General features: G+C 37.2%; 1 protein-coding gene across 1 annotated transcript in view; it reads left to right on the top strand.

The window, feature by feature from the left end:
* Window positions 1-19270, top strand: part of lrp1bb (low density lipoprotein receptor-related protein 1Bb) — a 394708-nt gene that overhangs the window by 298194 nt on the left and 77244 nt on the right. The window contains exons 45-55 of the mRNA XM_036139564.1: window positions 790-915; window positions 3183-3311; window positions 3475-3594; window positions 7597-7710; window positions 7901-8050; window positions 8253-8375; window positions 14244-14363; window positions 16333-16461; window positions 16805-16927; window positions 18599-18739; window positions 18969-19156. Coding sequence (XP_035995457.1) covers window positions 790-915; window positions 3183-3311; window positions 3475-3594; window positions 7597-7710; window positions 7901-8050; window positions 8253-8375; window positions 14244-14363; window positions 16333-16461; window positions 16805-16927; window positions 18599-18739; window positions 18969-19156 — 1463 coding nt within the window. The remainder of the gene's footprint in view (window positions 1-789; window positions 916-3182; window positions 3312-3474; window positions 3595-7596; window positions 7711-7900; window positions 8051-8252; window positions 8376-14243; window positions 14364-16332; window positions 16462-16804; window positions 16928-18598; window positions 18740-18968; window positions 19157-19270) is intronic.

Raw genomic sequence — 19270 nt, 5'->3', positions numbered from 1 at the left:
GAAAAATACTAATTCAACCCTAATTTATCAATTCAAAGAATAATTTACTGTTAGAACACAATTCCCCTTTAAACTGCCAAATGCAACCTAATTACTGGTTTATTCAACTAATTTGCTTACTATGGAGGCTCATAGGTGGTGTTTGGAGCATTGAATTTTAACAATGTAAAAGGGAAAGAAAAGAAGAAGAAAAAAAAACATATTTTTTTTCTTATATGTTCACTTACCAGTCAGAAGTTTGGGCTCATCTTCTCATTTAATGGTTTGTCTTTATCTTTATTACAACCTCTGGGTACTCCTTCAACACGGTTGGAAAATCATTTCTGTTGACTAACCTTGTGTTTTTTTTTTAAGAGCATGTTTTATTTCTGTGTTTGGCATCACATAAAATACGTATGTAAATATTTTAAAACATGTGGAAGTGGCAAAAAAAAGATATGTTGGGATAGCAGCTGTGTCGTTGAATCCAGGCAGTCACAAAGCATTAATTCTTTTTATTTTTATTTGAATTAAGTAAATATTAACAATGATTTACTTCATCGCACATTCTCATATGAGCTTATATTTACATAGCTTTACAGGCTCTTACAAACATGTCTGTTTTTTTTTAACCTTATTCCTAATGATGCAAAACTTTAAAATAAATATAAGACCACTTGTAAATCTTCCCACAATATATAATGAACTTCTTTCTCCCACAATACCCTGAATGCATTAAACTGCTCTGCATTTATCTACCTTTTCTTCCTTTCTGAAAGTCTAATAAGTTGTATTTGAATGTTGTGGAAGGTGAGCTCTCCCCATGCCGACACATGAATGGAGGCTGTGGGGACCTCTGTCTCCTGACAGCTCATGGAAGGGTCAACTGCTCTTGCCGTGGAGAGCGAGTGCTGCTGGATGACAACAGATGTGTGTGTAAGTCACAAGAACGTTTAGATTTTAAATTCTAAGATTTTAACATATTCACCATTAACAGACAATTAAAGAAAAACTGAGATATTTAAGAGTGTATTTTGGTTTTGTTCTCTGTAAGTTAATTTTTATGTACCAGCAAGAAACAAAATGTTGCCTTTTTATTTGTTTTTTTTTAAGGGGAAAAAATATATGTATATATTTTAACTTTTTAATTAACAAGTCAATAAATATTTTCACATGAACAGGGATGCTGTGTGAGTTAAATATATGCAGAAAATGCAGTTCAAAGAGGTAAAATGGTTTCTACACTTCCCAATTATAAAACACTGCAAGTGATTCCTTGCTTTCTGATCGGCATCACTTGCTGGATTTCAAAGTCATTATGCTAATGGCCATATGGTGGGAGGAGCTGTTCAAACAGGGAAAGTTTGGCCAGACAGAATATGGCGTGAGTCAGAGCTGGATGCTAGCTTCAATGTCATGGAAAGTAGCTTTTTGTTTTGTTTTTTTTTACACCCTGACTTAATGCATCAATAAAAGAAAGAGTTTTTTCTTGTCTTCTTTGTTGCTTTAAGCTGCAGACATAGGTGTGTTGATTTTTTATGTTAGAATTAAGATGCTTATATGTTATTATTATTATTATTATTATTATTATTATTATTATTAAAAAAACTTTATTTTTACAGGTAATCTCACAGAGACATGAGTTCCCACTTATGAGACCTGTTATCACATATTTAAAAACTCATACAGGACAACAATATATCCCTTACTGAAATACAGTGTTACGATGTTAAAAATAAAAAATAATTACCAAAATAAAAAATGTAAAGGACCTACATCTGAATGTATTTTTGTCTGATTAAGAAAAATGCTTTTTACGCAATGCCTTATAAGTCAAAATACGTAATTAGATAATAACAATTGAGTAATTGATCGAGCGAGTCCAGGCATTTTTTTTTTATTATGAATAAACAGCGAACTGGGTACGACTTTTCTGTGCCTATGGCGTAACAAGGTGCAAAGCCGTTGCTAAGCAGCAGCTCCTCCTGTGCATGCACAACAGGGTATGTACATAGAACAGCATGGCATCCATGTAAGTGTTGACCATTCACATCAAAAAATATAATTTACCCGATTTATGTCAAACAAAATGAAGAAAATGCCCTCAATGAGGCCTTGTTTCCTCTGGAGGATTGCACACGAGTTTGAGGCATGTGTTTAGTCTGGTGCCTGTCCAGGGTTTCTCATTGGGGAAAAACAGTTGGGGGCGGGACTTAGAGTTCAAACTGAACTGTTCTCCTCACTTACGGTTTGAACTTGTGCAGGATCAGGTATAGTTCCTTTAAGGTAAGGAGCAAAATTTTCTTTTCATTGTTGCAAGTTTTTAAATAAAATAAACCATCCAAATAAAATTGATTAAGCAGTTTTAGTTCCTGTTGAAAATAACTCAAGGTTAAAGGTGCAGAATAAGAGAAACCTGTTATTTCTAACTCTGCACAAGCCGAGGGAGCACAGCGAGTAAAGCTCCAGAATCCAATAAATCAAAAGAGCTGAGCAAGGAATTCAAGTATAAAATGTCGCCACAGGTAAAAATGTATTGGCAACAAGACATTTCCTGGCATTAAAAGAAAATGTTGACGTTTTTTTCTGAAAAAGAAGCCTAGTTTTAAAGCCTCAACATCTTCAAAAGATTATCAGTGCGAGCTTTGAAACCTTAAAACCTTTTCATCAATGTTGATACCAAGATATTTGTAGGTGGACACAAGCTCAATAGAGGAACCTTGTGAGGACACAATGGAAGGAAAATAGTAGGCAGTCCCTTTTTGCTGGAAAACAACATCGCCTTAGTTTTATTTACTTTCAGTACCACTCTGAGCTTTTTTAGTTGTGACAATATGATATGAAATGCACATAGCAGCTGCTCAAAAACAAGAACAACCGTGTGAGTACAACAGTAAGCAATAGTGTCATCCACATACAGATGGAAGTGTGTGTTGACCTTCATCAATTATATAAATAGTAACCAGTGCAGGTCCCACTTGAGGTACACCATTGAGAATATTTAAATGCCTGAATTCAAACTTTAGTGTTTGAAGATAGTCATAGATCTATGGCATTCACGTCAGTTAAGAAGATAAGTGCATTTCTGACCAGAATCTTATGAAAGGTATCAAATATGGTATTGTAGTTACTATTATAAATCTTTAACAACGTGACACCCCCATTTACTGAAATTTACTATCTCTACCTTTTCTTTTCTGCAGCAGAAAATTCGTCATGTAACATTTACACTGAATTTGAGTGTGGAAATGGCGAGTGCATCGACTATCAGCTCACCTGTGATGGGGTGGCCCACTGCAAAGACAAATCAGATGAGAAGATGCAGTACTGTGGTAAGAGAAACCCAACAAATCTAGGCAAATGGGGAAGAAAGTAGAGGATAACCAGCAACAACATATTAGCTTAGTTGAGGATTCCTACATATTTACTTGCTAAAGACACCGGTCAATTTCTTGAGTTTGAAAATAATTCTAAAGCAAATAAAATCTTTTTCAGACAACAGGACCTGCCGGAGAGGCTTCAGGCCCTGCTACAACCAAAGATGTGTTGCCAGTGGTCGTTTCTGTGATGGGATCGATGACTGTGGGGATAACTCTGATGAAGCCTTCTGTAGCAGTGAGTTTGCAGCTGTTTGATCTTGCGCTCTATCCTGCCTTTGAGGGCAGAATCTAGTCACTTTGTTAATACAGCTCACGAGACCACATGCTGTGCTAAGCCCTCGCTGTTTAATGAGCCCAAAGATCATAAGGAGTGCACAAATTAAAAGAGACGCCCAACCACTGCCCCTGGAAGCTTCTTGAACAATATTTGTTGGTATTTCAATCTCGCTGTTCGGACTATATCTTTGAAGACGCTTTTTTATGTATTTTTTTTTTCATTTATGGTTATTTTCATGCTGTGATTGATGATAAAGGGAGAATGTTTAAGCTTAGAGATTTTGGCCATGCCAACTAAACCCACCAGGTCATATCAGTGGGTTGATAATTAATGAGGACCTTCCAATAAGCAATCTGGGATTTTAGTTAGGAGTTTATCACAGCATGCAGTGCCCAATACCGACCGCTTGTTCCAACCAAAAGAATATCCTATCATGGTGTTGCAATGTTATTTATAGAAACAAAATTATCTTTTGTATGCAGGTCTTATATCTGCTATATATCCACTCTTGATGGGAAAGAATGTAATTTTAATGCCGGTCTTTTCAGGATTTATTTGAACTTCTTCCAGGGTGAAATGATTATAAAACAATCAATCCAATGGTTTTTAAATCAAGAAATAGGAGACAAAAAAGACATTGAAAACTCAGTGGGTACCTTCTTTCAAAGCCAAAATTACTATTCTTGTAGACAAATTAATAACATGCTAAATAAGCAAAAGTCAAAAGGAAACTATTTGTGTTAATTTTGAGAAACTTTTGCTGATTATATACTGAACTGCCTGATCTCAAGTGTACAGAAATCAAAACATATAACTATTAAAGGGGTCAGATTATGCAAAATCCACTTTTTAAACCCTTAGATACATTTTGTTGTGTAGTTGGAGTCTCTAGGAGTGCAGAAAATTTGAACCTAGTGTGTCCAGTAGCTGCGTAGATATCTTTGTATTCTTTTTGGGTCTAATTTTTTAAATTGCTCACTTCTCTCTGTTTTCTATTACGATTGTTTTTTAACAATTAAGTCACAGTATTTACTATGTACCTGCTAAACAAAGTCATGGACTATTGGCTTACCGATTTCACAAATCTACCATTTTTATTTCTCTGAGCTTTTCTGAAGTCCAAGCTGAAGAATGCCATAGCTACAAGTGGATAAGTCAAAATGTTCAGTTTTTCACTCCACCGTCCTCCACCACACTACAATAATAGCCAAACAGGGTGGAGTGGAAACACTGCAACCTGGAATGAACGAGGTGTGAAGTGCCTTCTTTAGATTTAAAGAGACAGCACCAAAATTTGTTTCTCTTAGATGCACCTCAGAACAGGTGTAAAAAGGGGGGACGTGGGAGTAAATTACAGAGGAATTCAGATCAAAGCATTGCAGTTGCACTTTATATAGACCACAACTGAATGATTTCAGTGGGTAAAGGAAGAACTGAAAAGCATGATACATCCCCTTTAAACTACATACTAAAAAACACCATTTTCTGTTTATATAAATCACAATTTACACTCAGACCAACGCGCAGATGCTGCATCTTGAATCAAAATTATCTATAAACAGGAGTAAAACTGAAAAAGAATATATGGGCAGGACCACGGTGGATTCCAAGGAGCAGAATGTGAGTAGATTGTGTCTTGGTGCACTGATTTGTAACATCTATCCATCATGGTCAATTCATTTTGAGATAGGGAACAGACTTGGCTATCAAAAGAACTGTCACGCTCAGGACACAGAAAAAAGTACAATATCATGAACTCATCTCTTTTCAGGCTGATTTACAGTGAAAGGAGAGAAACATCCAGGGGAATCATGTTAAAAAAACAAAACAGTCTTAGCTTGTCAAAGGGTAAACTGCACTGAGCTCAGGCCGAGCACTTTCAGGTTATCATTGCATTCAGTACTACACACACACCAGAGAATTCAGCCCATTGTTACTGTAAAAAAAGCCTCCAAACAAACGCTACATTTTGACATCTGACCCCTAAACACAGCCCTATTATAACATTGTTAAAAAGCACAATATCTGGACTAATTCACCAATAAACATGATCAAATAGAGAGGTTTTCTTCTTTGTGTGCTTGCATGTATGACTACACACATGTATCCAAATGCAGGAAGGGGGGCTTTCAAGAAAATGGTTGGATACACTCTCGTTACCCTCATCTATTTGAGGACAACATTTACAATACAGACTGAAACCCAAAAAATTGGTAATTCCACAATTACCAATTCAAGTTATTTGGATCTTTGAATTTTCCATTGTATTCTACAGAATTTGTATCCATAATGGTACATATCTTGTTTAGAGGGGAAAAAAACACCAAGACCAAAACGTACTATGAGCTAATGCAGGAAAACCAGACTTCCTTTCCCAAATTTACATTGACATTGACTAAAGAGATGTGGACCAAAAAACAGAAAAAAACAACAACAAAAAAAAACAAGTCCTCCAAAATTAAGATCCCCAGGTTTGAATGAAATGTGCAGCTGCCCACACAGACAAGGCAAATTCCCTTTAGATTTATGGCATAACAAGACAAAGATTGCACTGTTTGGCCACAATGACCAGAAGGAATTAGGAAGAAAACCATTTCCAGGGGTAAATTGGTACAAGTGCTCGCTTAGCACCAGTCCCTTCTGTTTCTACTGCCTTGGGCTCTGAGTCTGACACCAAAAAAGGGTTTCTATGTTGGCAAAACTAGGGCATCGGGCAGAGAAAAATAATCACTTTCATCAAGAGCTGGGGGCAGGCTCATGGACACCAACAACCAATCAGGTTATCACCCCTTATTTAAGGCTCCTCAGTTAGTTTTTGCTTTTGATCTACTGTATGACAAGAAAATTCTTCAGTATTAGTATTACGTTCTTACCAATGTAATACCAATCTTTTCTTTCTGTTGTATATTTTGTTACCACACAGTATAAACACTATTCCCAGTCTACTGATCTTACAGCAATGTTAGGTGAAGTTGAAAATGTCAATAGTGGTGTTTGTTTCTTAATACAGGGCTGGTCAAATAAAATGGCAATTTGTTTTCAGGAATGCTAAGAAAAGATGATCTCGTGTTGGTAGTTAGGCTATTTTCCTGCACTACAATTCACAAAAAATTTTAATTAACCATATAGTGGATCAAACATCTTGTGCATGAGATATTTATTGTGACCTAATGGCGTGGATCCAAATAGGCTCTTATGCTATTGAAAACCAAACTGGTTATTTTATAAAAAGAACAGATCAAAATGTGTTCCTCAGATCGGCCCTGGTTAAACACTAGAGCCACTTTTATGGAACATTCCCAATGGTAAGGCTTTCTTAGTAAAAAATAATGTCAACCATAGTGGTGGAAGGATTAAGCTGTGGGGTTTCGCTGCAAATGTATTGCTTTAGACAAAGTGGATGGAATAATGAAGGAGCTGATGCAAATCTACAGGAAACTGACCTTGGTATGAAACAATAAGTTTAAGAGAATTTGTAAACTATGTTTAAAACACACCAAATTACATAAAATCTAATACGTTTGCAAAGAAGAAAGTGCAAACTTCTTGTCAGAATTATGTCAAATGTCTCAAACAAAGAACATTCATTTAGAATCCAATTTGCCGAGCATCAGTCATCCACATTTTGCACATATGTGTGCACATATTCAGGTGTGCTTGTTTAATTTGAGTATGTGGAATATACGCAGAAAATCCTCAATGAATTCAAACCTCTCCTATTTAAAAACATCATTGTGATTGTATGTTGTATTATCATTTCCCCCTAAAAGGCAAACCTCTGTGGAGAACTCTCTATTGATTGTTGTTCTGCAGCACTATAAAAGTTTTGACGTTTATCGCAAAGGCTGAACAAACACTAAAGTCAGTAAACGGTTTACTTGGGGCTTGAAAACATTGTTTTGGACTAAACCTGTTAACTGTCCTGTTTTTTGTTTGGGAAACGGTCCTTTGCTCCAACAGATACTACATGTGGCTCATCTGAAATGTCTTGCAAGGATGGCAGCTGCGTGGCCACGTCAGCATGGTGTAACCAGGTCATTGACTGTGCCGACGCCTCAGACGAAAAAAACTGCAGTAAGCGCTTCCCTCTTTTTATCACAGCCAAGTTTAAAACATACACATAGCTGTCCCTGTGGCAGATCAAATATCTCCAGTCACTTTTACTTTGGATGGGCCAGACCCAGTGCTTCACTCCTCACCATCACCTCCCACCTCAGTGCCATTGTGGCAAGGCAGTCATTGTGGTGATGTGTTTTGTATTCAGACCACAGCGATTGCTCTCACTTTTACAAGCTGGGGGTGAAAGAAACGAATTTCATCAGCTGCAACTCCACCTCGCTCTGCATCCATCCGTCATGGATCTGCGATGGTGCAAATGACTGCGGAGACTACGCCGATGAGAGCAACTGCCAGGGTGAGCTGCAAGGACTCACATTTTTCCCTGTGAAATCAGAGGCAGGTCAGGAAAGCCGGCTTTAGTTTGAAAGCACTCCATCTCATTTTCAGAGATGATTATGGCAGCGGAACAAGGGATTCAGACAGAGCTTAGGAGATGATAATGACCTCAATCACTGGTGTTGCTCAGTGGATTGACTTGATTTTGTTGTGTGCCCCAGTTTCCCATGGGCAGAAGTGCGAGGAGGGCCACTTTGCTTGCCCAAGTGGGAATTGCATTTCTAGTGTTTGGCTGTGTGATGGCCAAAAAGACTGTGAAGACGGAGCAGATGAGTTCCAGTGTGGTAAGTCAACATGTTTTCACTCTCAAAAATGAAAGTCTTGGGTCATGAAATGCATCATTTGTACAAAACTCATTGCTTTAGGTCAAACATATATATATATATATATATATATATATATATATATATATATATATATATATATATATATATACATTCAGATTTTATGATTTGATTTTCAATTAGTAAACTATTTAGACATACAGCACATGCACAGTGCCTTGCAAAAGTACTTCACACTTTTCTTTTTTTCTCATTATAACCAGCAGATTCATAGTACTTTATTCGAATATCATGCAATAGAACAGCACAAATAAGCAAATGAATTGTGAAGTTGAAGTTAATTTCAATTGTTTTCTACAAAACAAATTGAAAAGTGAGGTATGCGCTTGTATGAAGGGAATCTGAGTGAATAGTTTGTAAAACAATCTCCAGCCCCCTTATTGATCACTGTGTAACATAACCTTTAGCTGCAGTCCAGCCACTATTTGGGGTATGTTTCTAAATGTTTTTCATATCTTTAGGCTTCCCATCAATTCTGGGTAGGTTCTCTATCTCAGCTTTATTAAAGCATCCCTTCAAAAATTATGCTGCCGCAATCTTATTATTTTTATTATTCTCTGGATCATCTTTTTTATGCAGCATTTCTCGTTGCACCTTACATGGAACCAATTGTGTCGTGCTACTTCACATTATTTGTTGATATCATGACAAGATTATCTTATTTTTCACAGTGGGCATGTTGTGTTCAGAGTGGTATTAGTTTTTATTTATTTTTTAGTTTGATTTTGGTTTCATCAGATCATAGTTGCAGCGTCCCCTACTAGGCTTGACGGAAGCTGTTCCAAGCAGGATTTCTGATGACTTATTTTCAACAACAGCTTGCATCACTCAACTCTTCCACTGAGGCACAGCTTATAGTTGTTCTGTTGACCCAAAAAAAATAAACCTCTGAGGTGTTAAGAAAATAAGTGTATTTAAAATTAGATGAAATTACACACAGGTAAACTCTGCATTTGTCAGTTAAAGGCAACTTGTCCTGCATTTGGTATCAGGTGTCAGGATAAAGGCAGCTTGTTACAAATGTATGGGGCTATTTTCAGAAATTTGTTTGTTAAAAGAAATTGTTATATCCACAAATCATATTGAAGTTATCTTTCTAGTGATAAAATGTGGAAAAAGTTAAATGAGTGAACTTACAGTATAATATAGCAAAGAACCAAACTACAGTATATCATTGTGTCTTAAAGATTTTAATTAGCAATATGTTGAAACTGTATATGTCATTATTCAAATGCATTTGAACTATGTAGATATAATGCAGTGTAATGATGGTTTTACCTCTGAGAGAAGTCTGATGTCATTTTATCTTGGCTATTCTGTGTTGTGGCTTCTTATCCAGTTTGTATTGTTCGTCAAAAGCAAAAAATAGAAAGTAAGTTTTAATCTTTAATAATCAGGAAAAAGAACAGTCACTTCATCTCATTGGTTGAGCTTCTTTTCTCGTGAGCGATGGCACTAGTTTGAAGGTCTAATTCTGACACCGATTTTTCCACATCACTATTTGAGTTCTAATGCACAAAAAATTGCAGCATAACAGTTAATTAAGCACCCATCAGTCGATGAAGCTGAGCATGAAAATATAGGTTCACAGGAAAAGTGAAAGGATTAGGCTTTAAAGCCGCTCTTTCCTGCATCACAAGTAATTCTTCTTTTTCCGTGCATGTCTGTGTATGTAAAACCTGTTATGATAAAATCAGTATCCCTCCAATTAAACAGTGGATGCATAATGAAGTTCTGATATTTTACAGTTTAGCCCTCTCCAAAGCAGCAAACATCTACACATGTACTCCCTCACATGGCAGTATGTCTCACATCAAAGCAAATCGAGCTTAGTGCTTGACGTAGGTGGTCAGAGTTGCTGTTAAACTTTATCACCGTCACATGCATGCAAGGCAATTGGATTTGATTTATTAATCCATATGCATGCAGTTTGGAAAAAAATACTACCTACAATATTTTGAGTGAACTGGGGTGAAATATAAGACATTATGCAGCTAGCAGTGAATCATGCTGTTTGCAGATTGAAAGAGTATTGCATCACTTTCTTTGAAAAGTTTAATCTGTGACTTCGGCACAGCAAAATATAATTCATTGCATGTATTTTGGCAACTGTCATCAGATGACAAGAAATTTGGGTTGCATCTTGCCAATGGATGTACCTTAACAGCATTAAGCTCCTGGAGTAGCCCAGTTCTCAAGTGTATTAAACATTTTCAAATATGCAATTCAAGCCACATAAATAAGCTTCACCACTTCTGTGAAAAAGATTAGTCAAATATGCTGCCAGAATGATCCCAGGAGTGTGTTGAAGGTGGTAAAAAAAAAATATATATATATATATGGTTATGGTGCCACCTACTAAAGGTTTGTGGCGCTGTATGCAATTACTTGGGCATGTAAGTATAACTTTGACCTTGTTTGTATAAGATGAAATTCACAATTAATGTATACGTCATCCAAACCCCGCCTTTAACAGTCAGTAAGTATTTGTGATCTATTATCATTCCATTCTAGAAGAAAAGCCAACAACATTCAAATAAATCAATAAAGCCAAAACATGACATTAACATGACTTGGTTTACATGCATCTAAAGATACCAATGCATGGAAAGCAAAGCTTCACAGTGAAAGCTAACCTCACAAGTTACTTTGGTCTCTGCTTGTCGTAAAATGTTTTTAATCTAAACTAGGGGCATACCAACAGTTTTCGCCTGATAGCATATTAAAGCAAATAAAAGGCACTGCAGAAGTCCTCTAATTTTGAAATAGTTTGAGAGGGTATATATGATTTCCCTCTATCTCTACACATGACGAACACATCTCTCACTGTTTACATTTAGCTACAGAGACTGGAAGATTGCAATTCAGTTTAATAACATGTTTGTGTCTAATGCTTTTCAAACTCTCTGATTTATTTTGAATATTGCCAATGCTTGATGGTATGAAGCAAAATAATACATGAACAGAATTTTACATTTTTCATGAAGACATGTCATTTTGCCCTGTTTGCGCTTGCATAAAGCCTGTTGTGGATTATGCCCTAAATCTCCAAGATGTTCTTTTCTTTTCACAACAAACTGACATTACCATTCCTCTGGGTTAATTATCATATAAAAAGCCAGAGTGACTGATAGCATGTCTGCAAAGGCATTGTGGTACGAGGAAAATGTCTTTGCATTTCAGAGATTTCAAATTCCACATCTGATTAGACGAAATAGTCATTTCTCCCTTCACAATGAATAATGCACTTTTCTACTCTGCAAACCACTATTCAAAATGAGACATGAAAGAGTTTCTTTGATGCATTTAGTGTGCTGTAGACCTGTTATTTTGTTGTACACTTCAAGCAGCTGTTCACATTTGAAGTGCAAATTTGGATTCATGCACAGGAAGTCTGGATAATCGCAGTTTCCAGATTTAGCTATTTAATGTTTATCTCACCCGTATCTGACATCCTGCTATCGGTGCACATAAAGATGGAGTGATGTATAAAGTCTGACAGGAGGGAAACCAGCACAGTGGGAGCTATGCCTTCCTCTGCTACCCCCCACCTTTAGCTGGATCCATAATTCCCTGTGCTGTGGTCTGACCTGCAGCACACATCCCTCTTTCCTTCTCTCAACATCTTATCAAAGCTTTGGCAGACTTAGCCCAGCCTGACATCTGAGAGAATGAGACCACAGAGCAACTCCCTAGGGAAAGTAGGAGGCTTGGTGACACAAATTCAGCACGGCTCATGAATACCGTATGCCCAAGTTCCACACAATGGCCATTATACAGCAATCAGCGGAGTGTTCTCTTAGACGACATTCAGCTCCTTCCTGTCAAAAATAAATGAGAACATTCAACTAAACCAACACAGATGTGGTTGAATTATTTAATTCATTGCTTCGCAAACGTATTGAATTCCTCAACCTTTTTAACATTTTGTCACAAACTTAATGGCATTTTTTTTTATAATAGACCTAAATAAATTGGAAGAAACTGTGAAGTGGAACAAATACGATACTTTGGTTTCAAAATGCTTTATGAATCAAAATAATTTGCTTTCAGCCCCACGTATCAATTACTGTATATAGTAACCTATTGCGATAATTACATCTGCAAGTGTTTTGGGGAATGTCTCTATCAGCCTTGCACATCTGGAGACTAAAATGTCTTCATAATAAATTATCTCTACCTCACTCTGTGTGTGGACATCAATTTTGAAGAGAAGGAAATAATTCCCACAGCATGGTTGCCTCCACCAGATGTGTTCAGGGTGACGTGCAGTGCTAGTGTTAGTTGTGGGGGGAAAAGTTGAAGCTTCGTCTCATCTGACTAGAACACCTTATTCCACATTTTTATTGTTTTCCCTACATGGCTTATTGCAAACTGGAAATTAGACTTTTTTATGGCCACTGTTCCAAAAAGGCCAGATTATCTTGCCAGTAGTTATCCTGTGCATAGATTCTCTAACATGAGCCATGCAGCTCCTCCAGAGTTACCACAGGTCTCCTGGCTGCTTCTCTATAGTTGCCTTTGCATAGCCTTTGTTTATGTGGATTGTCATGTCTGGGTAGGTTTTCAGTCATGCGATACTCTTTCCATTTTCAGATGATTGATTGATCAGTGCTCTGAGAGATATTGTTTTCTAAGCTGACACTGTTTTAAAGTTCTTCTCAACTTTAACCCGAAGCTGTTTGCTATGTTCATTTATCTTTATATTGTTTGTTTAATTACTTTCTCTAACATACCTCTGAGGCCTTTACTATATAAGATAAGATAGGATAGGCTTTATTGATGTCACATTGGAGAAATTCACTTGTCACATCGGCTCAGTAATCAATAATCAAAAGAATGTGCCAAAAAGAGGAAAAGGTACATCAGGTATATACAGTGTGTCCATATATATACAATGGATCAAAAAATAAAAATACGAAAAGGAAATAAAGCAGAGATTTAGGATGTCTTATGTACATTCACGGTGACGACATACATATGTATTGACGTACATTAAAGTGGTAATAACAGCAGAAGTCACTTCATTTCAGGATTATGGCACAGGTTATTGCACAGTGTATTAAATAGAATTGCACATTGGTTATTGCACATTAGTTGTTACAGTTATAGTTGCAGTTGTAGTTACAGTTATAGTGCAGCATTGTATAGTCTGATAGTAGCAGATGTATTTATCCATACATTTATTATCTATACACTCCTAATCTTTGCAGGTTAATGGGGTGGCTTGGTGCCTTTTTCCAGTGGTTGGGCGGGAGTGCTAGCAAATGTGCTACAATGCAGCTATATTTAATCTGAGATTAAATACACTCAGCCGAACCCTGTTTACTAATTAGTTGAATACAAATTCATGCAACACATTTCTTACAGAAGCATTTTTTAGAAATCATGTTCTCTCCACTTTACAGTTATGTACTGGTTTGTATAATTGAGTGACATTAAACAGCAATGAAACTAAGTTCAGAAAAAAGAAAATATATTGACGTTTCTGTTCATAATGTTAGAATTAGATTTTTGCCAGTCAGCAATGATTACAAGGCACTTTATTTACTATTTTTTTGAACAGTTTCATTTGACAGCACATTAAATGCCAGCATTTTGCCAAACTGTGATTGCCTTGCTTCGAAGACAGTGAAATAAAATTCTTAAAAACAAATCTTAAACGATAAACAAGACAACAAAAATCAACCAATGAAAGCCAGTTGTGTTTTGATCAAAATGCCTTTCCCATATTTTGCGGCAATTTTGTTTCTGCCTCTCTTTGCTTGATTTGTGTGGCGCTGATTCTCCCTCCACCACCCTCTGCAGACTCATCGTGCCTGTGGAACCAGTTCGCCTGCTCGAAGAACAAATGCATTGCCAAACAGTGGCTGTGTGACGGGGAGAACGACTGCGAGGACGGGCTCGACGAGAGCGTGCAGATCTGTGGTTAGTGCCCTTTCAGATGTCATGACGGCTCTGCTATTAACATAAAAGGTCACGTCTGCCACGTTGCCTGTTGCAGCTACGTGCATTCCTGAGGCAGAACTGGAAATGAGACGGTCTTAATGAGGCAACAAATGAGACCGCAGGCATTTCTGATAATTCGAGTGAGCACTGAGGCAAAGCTATTTCAGTGGGCAAATGAGATGTATGTGTAATGAATTCTACAATAAAACAAAATGAAAGCAGCCATGATAAAGAGACAGAAAGCACTGCAAACTTCGGTGGTGTAATTTTGATGTAATGGAGTGTCATAGAAATATTAATGAAATGGTCCAGAGGTCTCCAAAAGCACAATTCTTGTCAGAAGCCTGATGGGCATTTTAGGCACACATGCCTAATTGAACTGGGATATTTACCTTTGTTTCTCGGTGCAGCTAATTTTTCTCCCTGTCAGTGTTTGCCTTTAAGGGCAGTGTTAAGAAAAAGGGTTAGCATTGCTGATGTGAAGAATTTTATAAATAATTATTATTCATAAAGCACAGTCAGTATGTGTTAGCACTAAACAAAGAACTGCTGCACTGAGAAAATTAAAGTTGGTCCATAAGGGGATATAAGTAAAGAGCCATTACCAACACATTTAATATATAATTTACCATGCTGTATTCTTTAAATTTAACAAAGTAGTTGTTGTTTTTTTTTTAAGGAAGTTTTACATGCTAGAAACGGAAGATACAACGTTTACAAAGAGAAACTAAGGGTATAGTGCAGTAGCATCTCTCATTGAAAACTCAGGGAAATTCCAACATCAAATTGCCATATATTTAGTCATTAGGGCAACCAAATAAATAATCCTAAGAAGATATGGTTGGCACAATTATTGGCCCCCCTGATAATGTCTTTAACAACTTTCTATTTCTCTGGGGTACAACTATGACATGAGACAGTGGCTCATTTCTTCAAGCCACTGGTCTGGAAACTACAAAGAAATGTTCAAAGCTCGTTGTTAGAGAACTTTAGCAATTATTGGGTCTTTGAGCCAAGCATTAGGCTCTAACTATATGACAACTGGTTGTTTGGAAGAAATGCAAGAAAAGTTTTTTTTCCTTCTTTTTTGTCCTTCCATTACAAATGTAAATATGTGGAGCTCTTTAAACTTTACTGGGAGCATGGCGTAAGGTCCAGGATTTTTGCAGACATCTGCCCCCTCTGGCGACAAGCTGAAATGACACCAGTGTTGTGCTCGTGCATGGGAGAAAAGGAAAAGCATGCCGCTGCGATTGGACAGGTCTTTTGTTTAGAGGCGTAATGTCTTCTGGGGTGAGAAAGTTATAAATGTAGAAGTTAGCCCGTGTTCTCTCGCTAATGCATCGATTACGGCGGAGACTCAATAAATTTGCCAGGTGAACAAGAGTGCTTCTAAGTGCATGGCCTCATGGGCCCCTTGATATCCTATTTTTGTTTGCCATGAAACAGCAGTAAACTGTTCAGCAGTAGAGAAGGTGCGGATGCCCCATTGGCTACCCGCTGCCAATGGTCTACTGGCTGCAGAGGGTGCTACTGCACTATACCCTTAATTTGTCTTTGTAAACATTTTATCTTCCGTTTCTAACATGTAAAACTTCCTTAAAAAAAATAAAAAACTACTTTGTTAAATTTGAAGAATACAGCATGATAAATTATATATTAAATGTGTTAATATAATATGTATCCCCTTATGAACCAACTTTCATCTTAATTCAGTTTAAATATAGTAAGCCAACATGGCGTGATGATTTAATTGATAAAATGTTTGTATGCAACCAGTGTGAGCTACTGGTGTAGAAATTAATGAAGTCTTAATACGTGACCAGGTCCCTTTAAGGCTTTTTGCAAATCTTTACAGGGAGTGCTGATAAATAAATCTTTTTTATTATTCTAAGAACTAGATCTTTGGATTCAAAAAGTGGACTAAATGATCTTGTTTTCCTCTCAGGCACAGTGACTTGTGCTCCAGGATTGTTCAGCTGCCCTGGATCGTATGCCTGTGTTCCTAAACGCTGGCTCTGTGATGGTGAGAGGGACTGCCCTGATGGAAGCGATGAACTAGCTCCTGCTGGCTGTGGTGAGGTTGCCCTTTTCAGCTCAAAACAATATTTTTCATTACACATTTCCTTGCTTAAAATTCAAACAAACAAACAAAAAAACACAACTATTATCAAGGAATGGTGGAAAAAAGGAAGCAAATGGAGAGAATTAGTGGATAATTGGATAATTAGAGGCTTTTACACAAATGCAGCCATCACTTAGAGATCTAGCCAGAGTTACTTCTTCTTGAACCCACTTAGCGGGTGAACAACAACATAGCAAAAGCAAAGCGCAATCTTTGTAGGTATTCTTTGCACAACAGGAGGAAAGTAAAAGTTATCCATTCATTAGGGATTGAATGCTCTCCTTTCGACCACCAGCACCCAATAATACATGTGATGACAACTCGTTTCGGTGCCAAAACAAAGCGTGCATCCCCCAGCGATTCGTCTGCGACCACGATAACGACTGTGGAGATGGATCTGACGAGTCAGTGGAATGTGGCAAGTAGTCTTCTTGGTCTCTCACACGCTCTTTCTAACAATATTTCTAAATATGGTTATTTTGAAATGTTACAATCTGCAGGTGTGTCTGTTAAATAGCAATGGTGGACGCATTTTCTGTTTGTTTAATGTGACAATTATGCATGTAGTATTTGCAAACATTTAAATCTGACTCCAGACTCACAGCATTTACCATTTCTTTTTTGTTGTATCACTGATTTTTCTCCGCTTCAGTTTGTTTAATGTCCAGGCAGACCAAAAACTTTGAATTATTTACATTATTTAATCTGCTAATTTTTTTCCCCCACAAATTAGACTCCTGAGAGAGCAAGAACTTAAAGAATTTAGATATTTTAAACCTTTATTTCTTGCTCAAAAACCTATCCATTTGACCTTATACAAGTAGATTGTTTACTTTGTGTTTCTTTTAATTATTACAAAGTCCTTAGTGGGATTTATAGTAATAGGTCAAATCCAGAAGCCAGAAAAGGGAACACCCCCCCATCCATAATGCAAATATAGCAGAATTGTAATGTGTTACATTTCAGTTACAAACCATCAACACAATCCAATAATTAAGTACTCTCTTAAATTGTTCTAAGTGTCTGTCAATCACATACAATTGTCAAAAAAGTGTACACAAATAAATGGGTACCCATGTAAATTCAACTTGCATTATCTCATGCATAGAAAAAATTAAAATCAATATTAGAAGCCAGTCACTTCATTATTTACATATAAATAACCAAAACTGACATAAACTAAGTGTAGAGGATAATATCTAAAATAGTTTTTCCTTAAATATTCACTGAATGTTAAAGAAACATTTTCAAGATAAAAAAAAAACATCTCTTTGTAACCCTTGTGCTTTGTGCCTTTCCACTTCAATTTGCTTTTCTTTGTAATGTTTCCCCTTTGTCTCTGTGATGTTTGTTTTTTTCATGTACAGCATTTTGAATCATCTTGTTACTAAAAAAGTGCTTTATAAATGAACTTGCCTTGCCTTTTTATGGCACTGTACATTAATCTAGTCAGGAGCATGTGGCATATCAAACATCTAGTAAACTTAAAAGGTTTAAAGACAAGAAAAACAGGTTTTGTGAACGATTTCATCAGAATTCACAAATGTATCTTGTCAATTTTTGTTTAGTTAAAGTAATAACTTTAGTTAAGTAGCTGAATAAAAGCTCACTCGAGATTCTTAAAATTACACAACTGCAGGTTTCTTGTGTTTGCAGCTGGTTTATTACTAATATCAATACATTGAGATAATGCACATTTGTCTCAATGCTTGTAAGCATGCTGACACCCAAGTTTTATCTATAGGCATTAACTATTTTAGAGTTTCTCATGTGGAGGGAATTGTCTGTTGCCTCTTTGATTTACGATGACTGGCCAAGGAAACATATGTCTATTCTTGAAATGTCGGCCATTGCAGCTGCGAATACCATTATAGCGCCAGATGGCTTGAAATGTAGATCAGAAATGATTCTATTTACATTCTGATAGCTCCTTATTATATTATCAGCAGTGGTCATGGCAATGTTTGCCGTAAATCTGTTTTACATAATTGACGCTCAACTCCGCAGAAGTTCCAGCTGAATCGAAAGCTTTGAAACTGACAAGTCTGAGTATAACTTGATGAGATAGTGACTCTCTTTCCTTTTTTAGTCTATCGCTCCTGTGGATCTGGGGAGTTTCGCTGCGGGGACGGCCGCTGTCTACTCAGCTCTCAGTGGGAGTGTGACGGTTATGCGGACTGTCCCGATCACTCAGATGAACTGCCTCTGAACCTCAAATGTCTTGCTGCAGGTAAGACTGCTGTTTGGCTCTCTGTAAGGAATCTCTTCATCTGTGTCACCAGCAGTCTCGCTCGCTCGCCAAGGAACCGGATGGGTTTATATGTAGAAACTAAAAAGGCATCCGAATCCCTGAGTATAATTTATCGGCTAATATCCAGCGCCAGGCCAACAACTTTTGCGACGTTCTTGGCTGATCACCAGGATTGGTGCCGATGACGGCTTTCTTTTGTTCTCTTCAGGAAGCTTGTGCAATGGCTCCTTCTTCATGTGCTCCAATGGCCGCTGCATATCTCAGGGGAATCTTTGTGACGGGAAAGATGACTGTGGAGATGGGTCAGACGAGAGGAACTGCAACGTGAACGAATGTTTGAACCGCAGAGTCAGTGGCTGCACACAGGATTGCCAGGATCTCACCGTGGGCTACAAGGTAAATCCATAGTGAAAGTAAAATAGTTTGAGACCACACCTTTCAAAAGCATTCACAACCCCTTAACATTTTCACAATAAACCACATTACAGCTATGCAGCTTAGTGAATTTTG

Source organism: Fundulus heteroclitus, chromosome 7 (assembly GCF_011125445.2).
Source record: "Fundulus heteroclitus isolate FHET01 chromosome 7, MU-UCD_Fhet_4.1, whole genome shotgun sequence".
Taxonomy (NCBI): domain Eukaryota; kingdom Metazoa; phylum Chordata; class Actinopteri; order Cyprinodontiformes; family Fundulidae; genus Fundulus; species Fundulus heteroclitus.
Note: the sequence above shows the minus strand (reverse complement) of the source record. Positions and strands in the feature narration are given on the sequence as shown.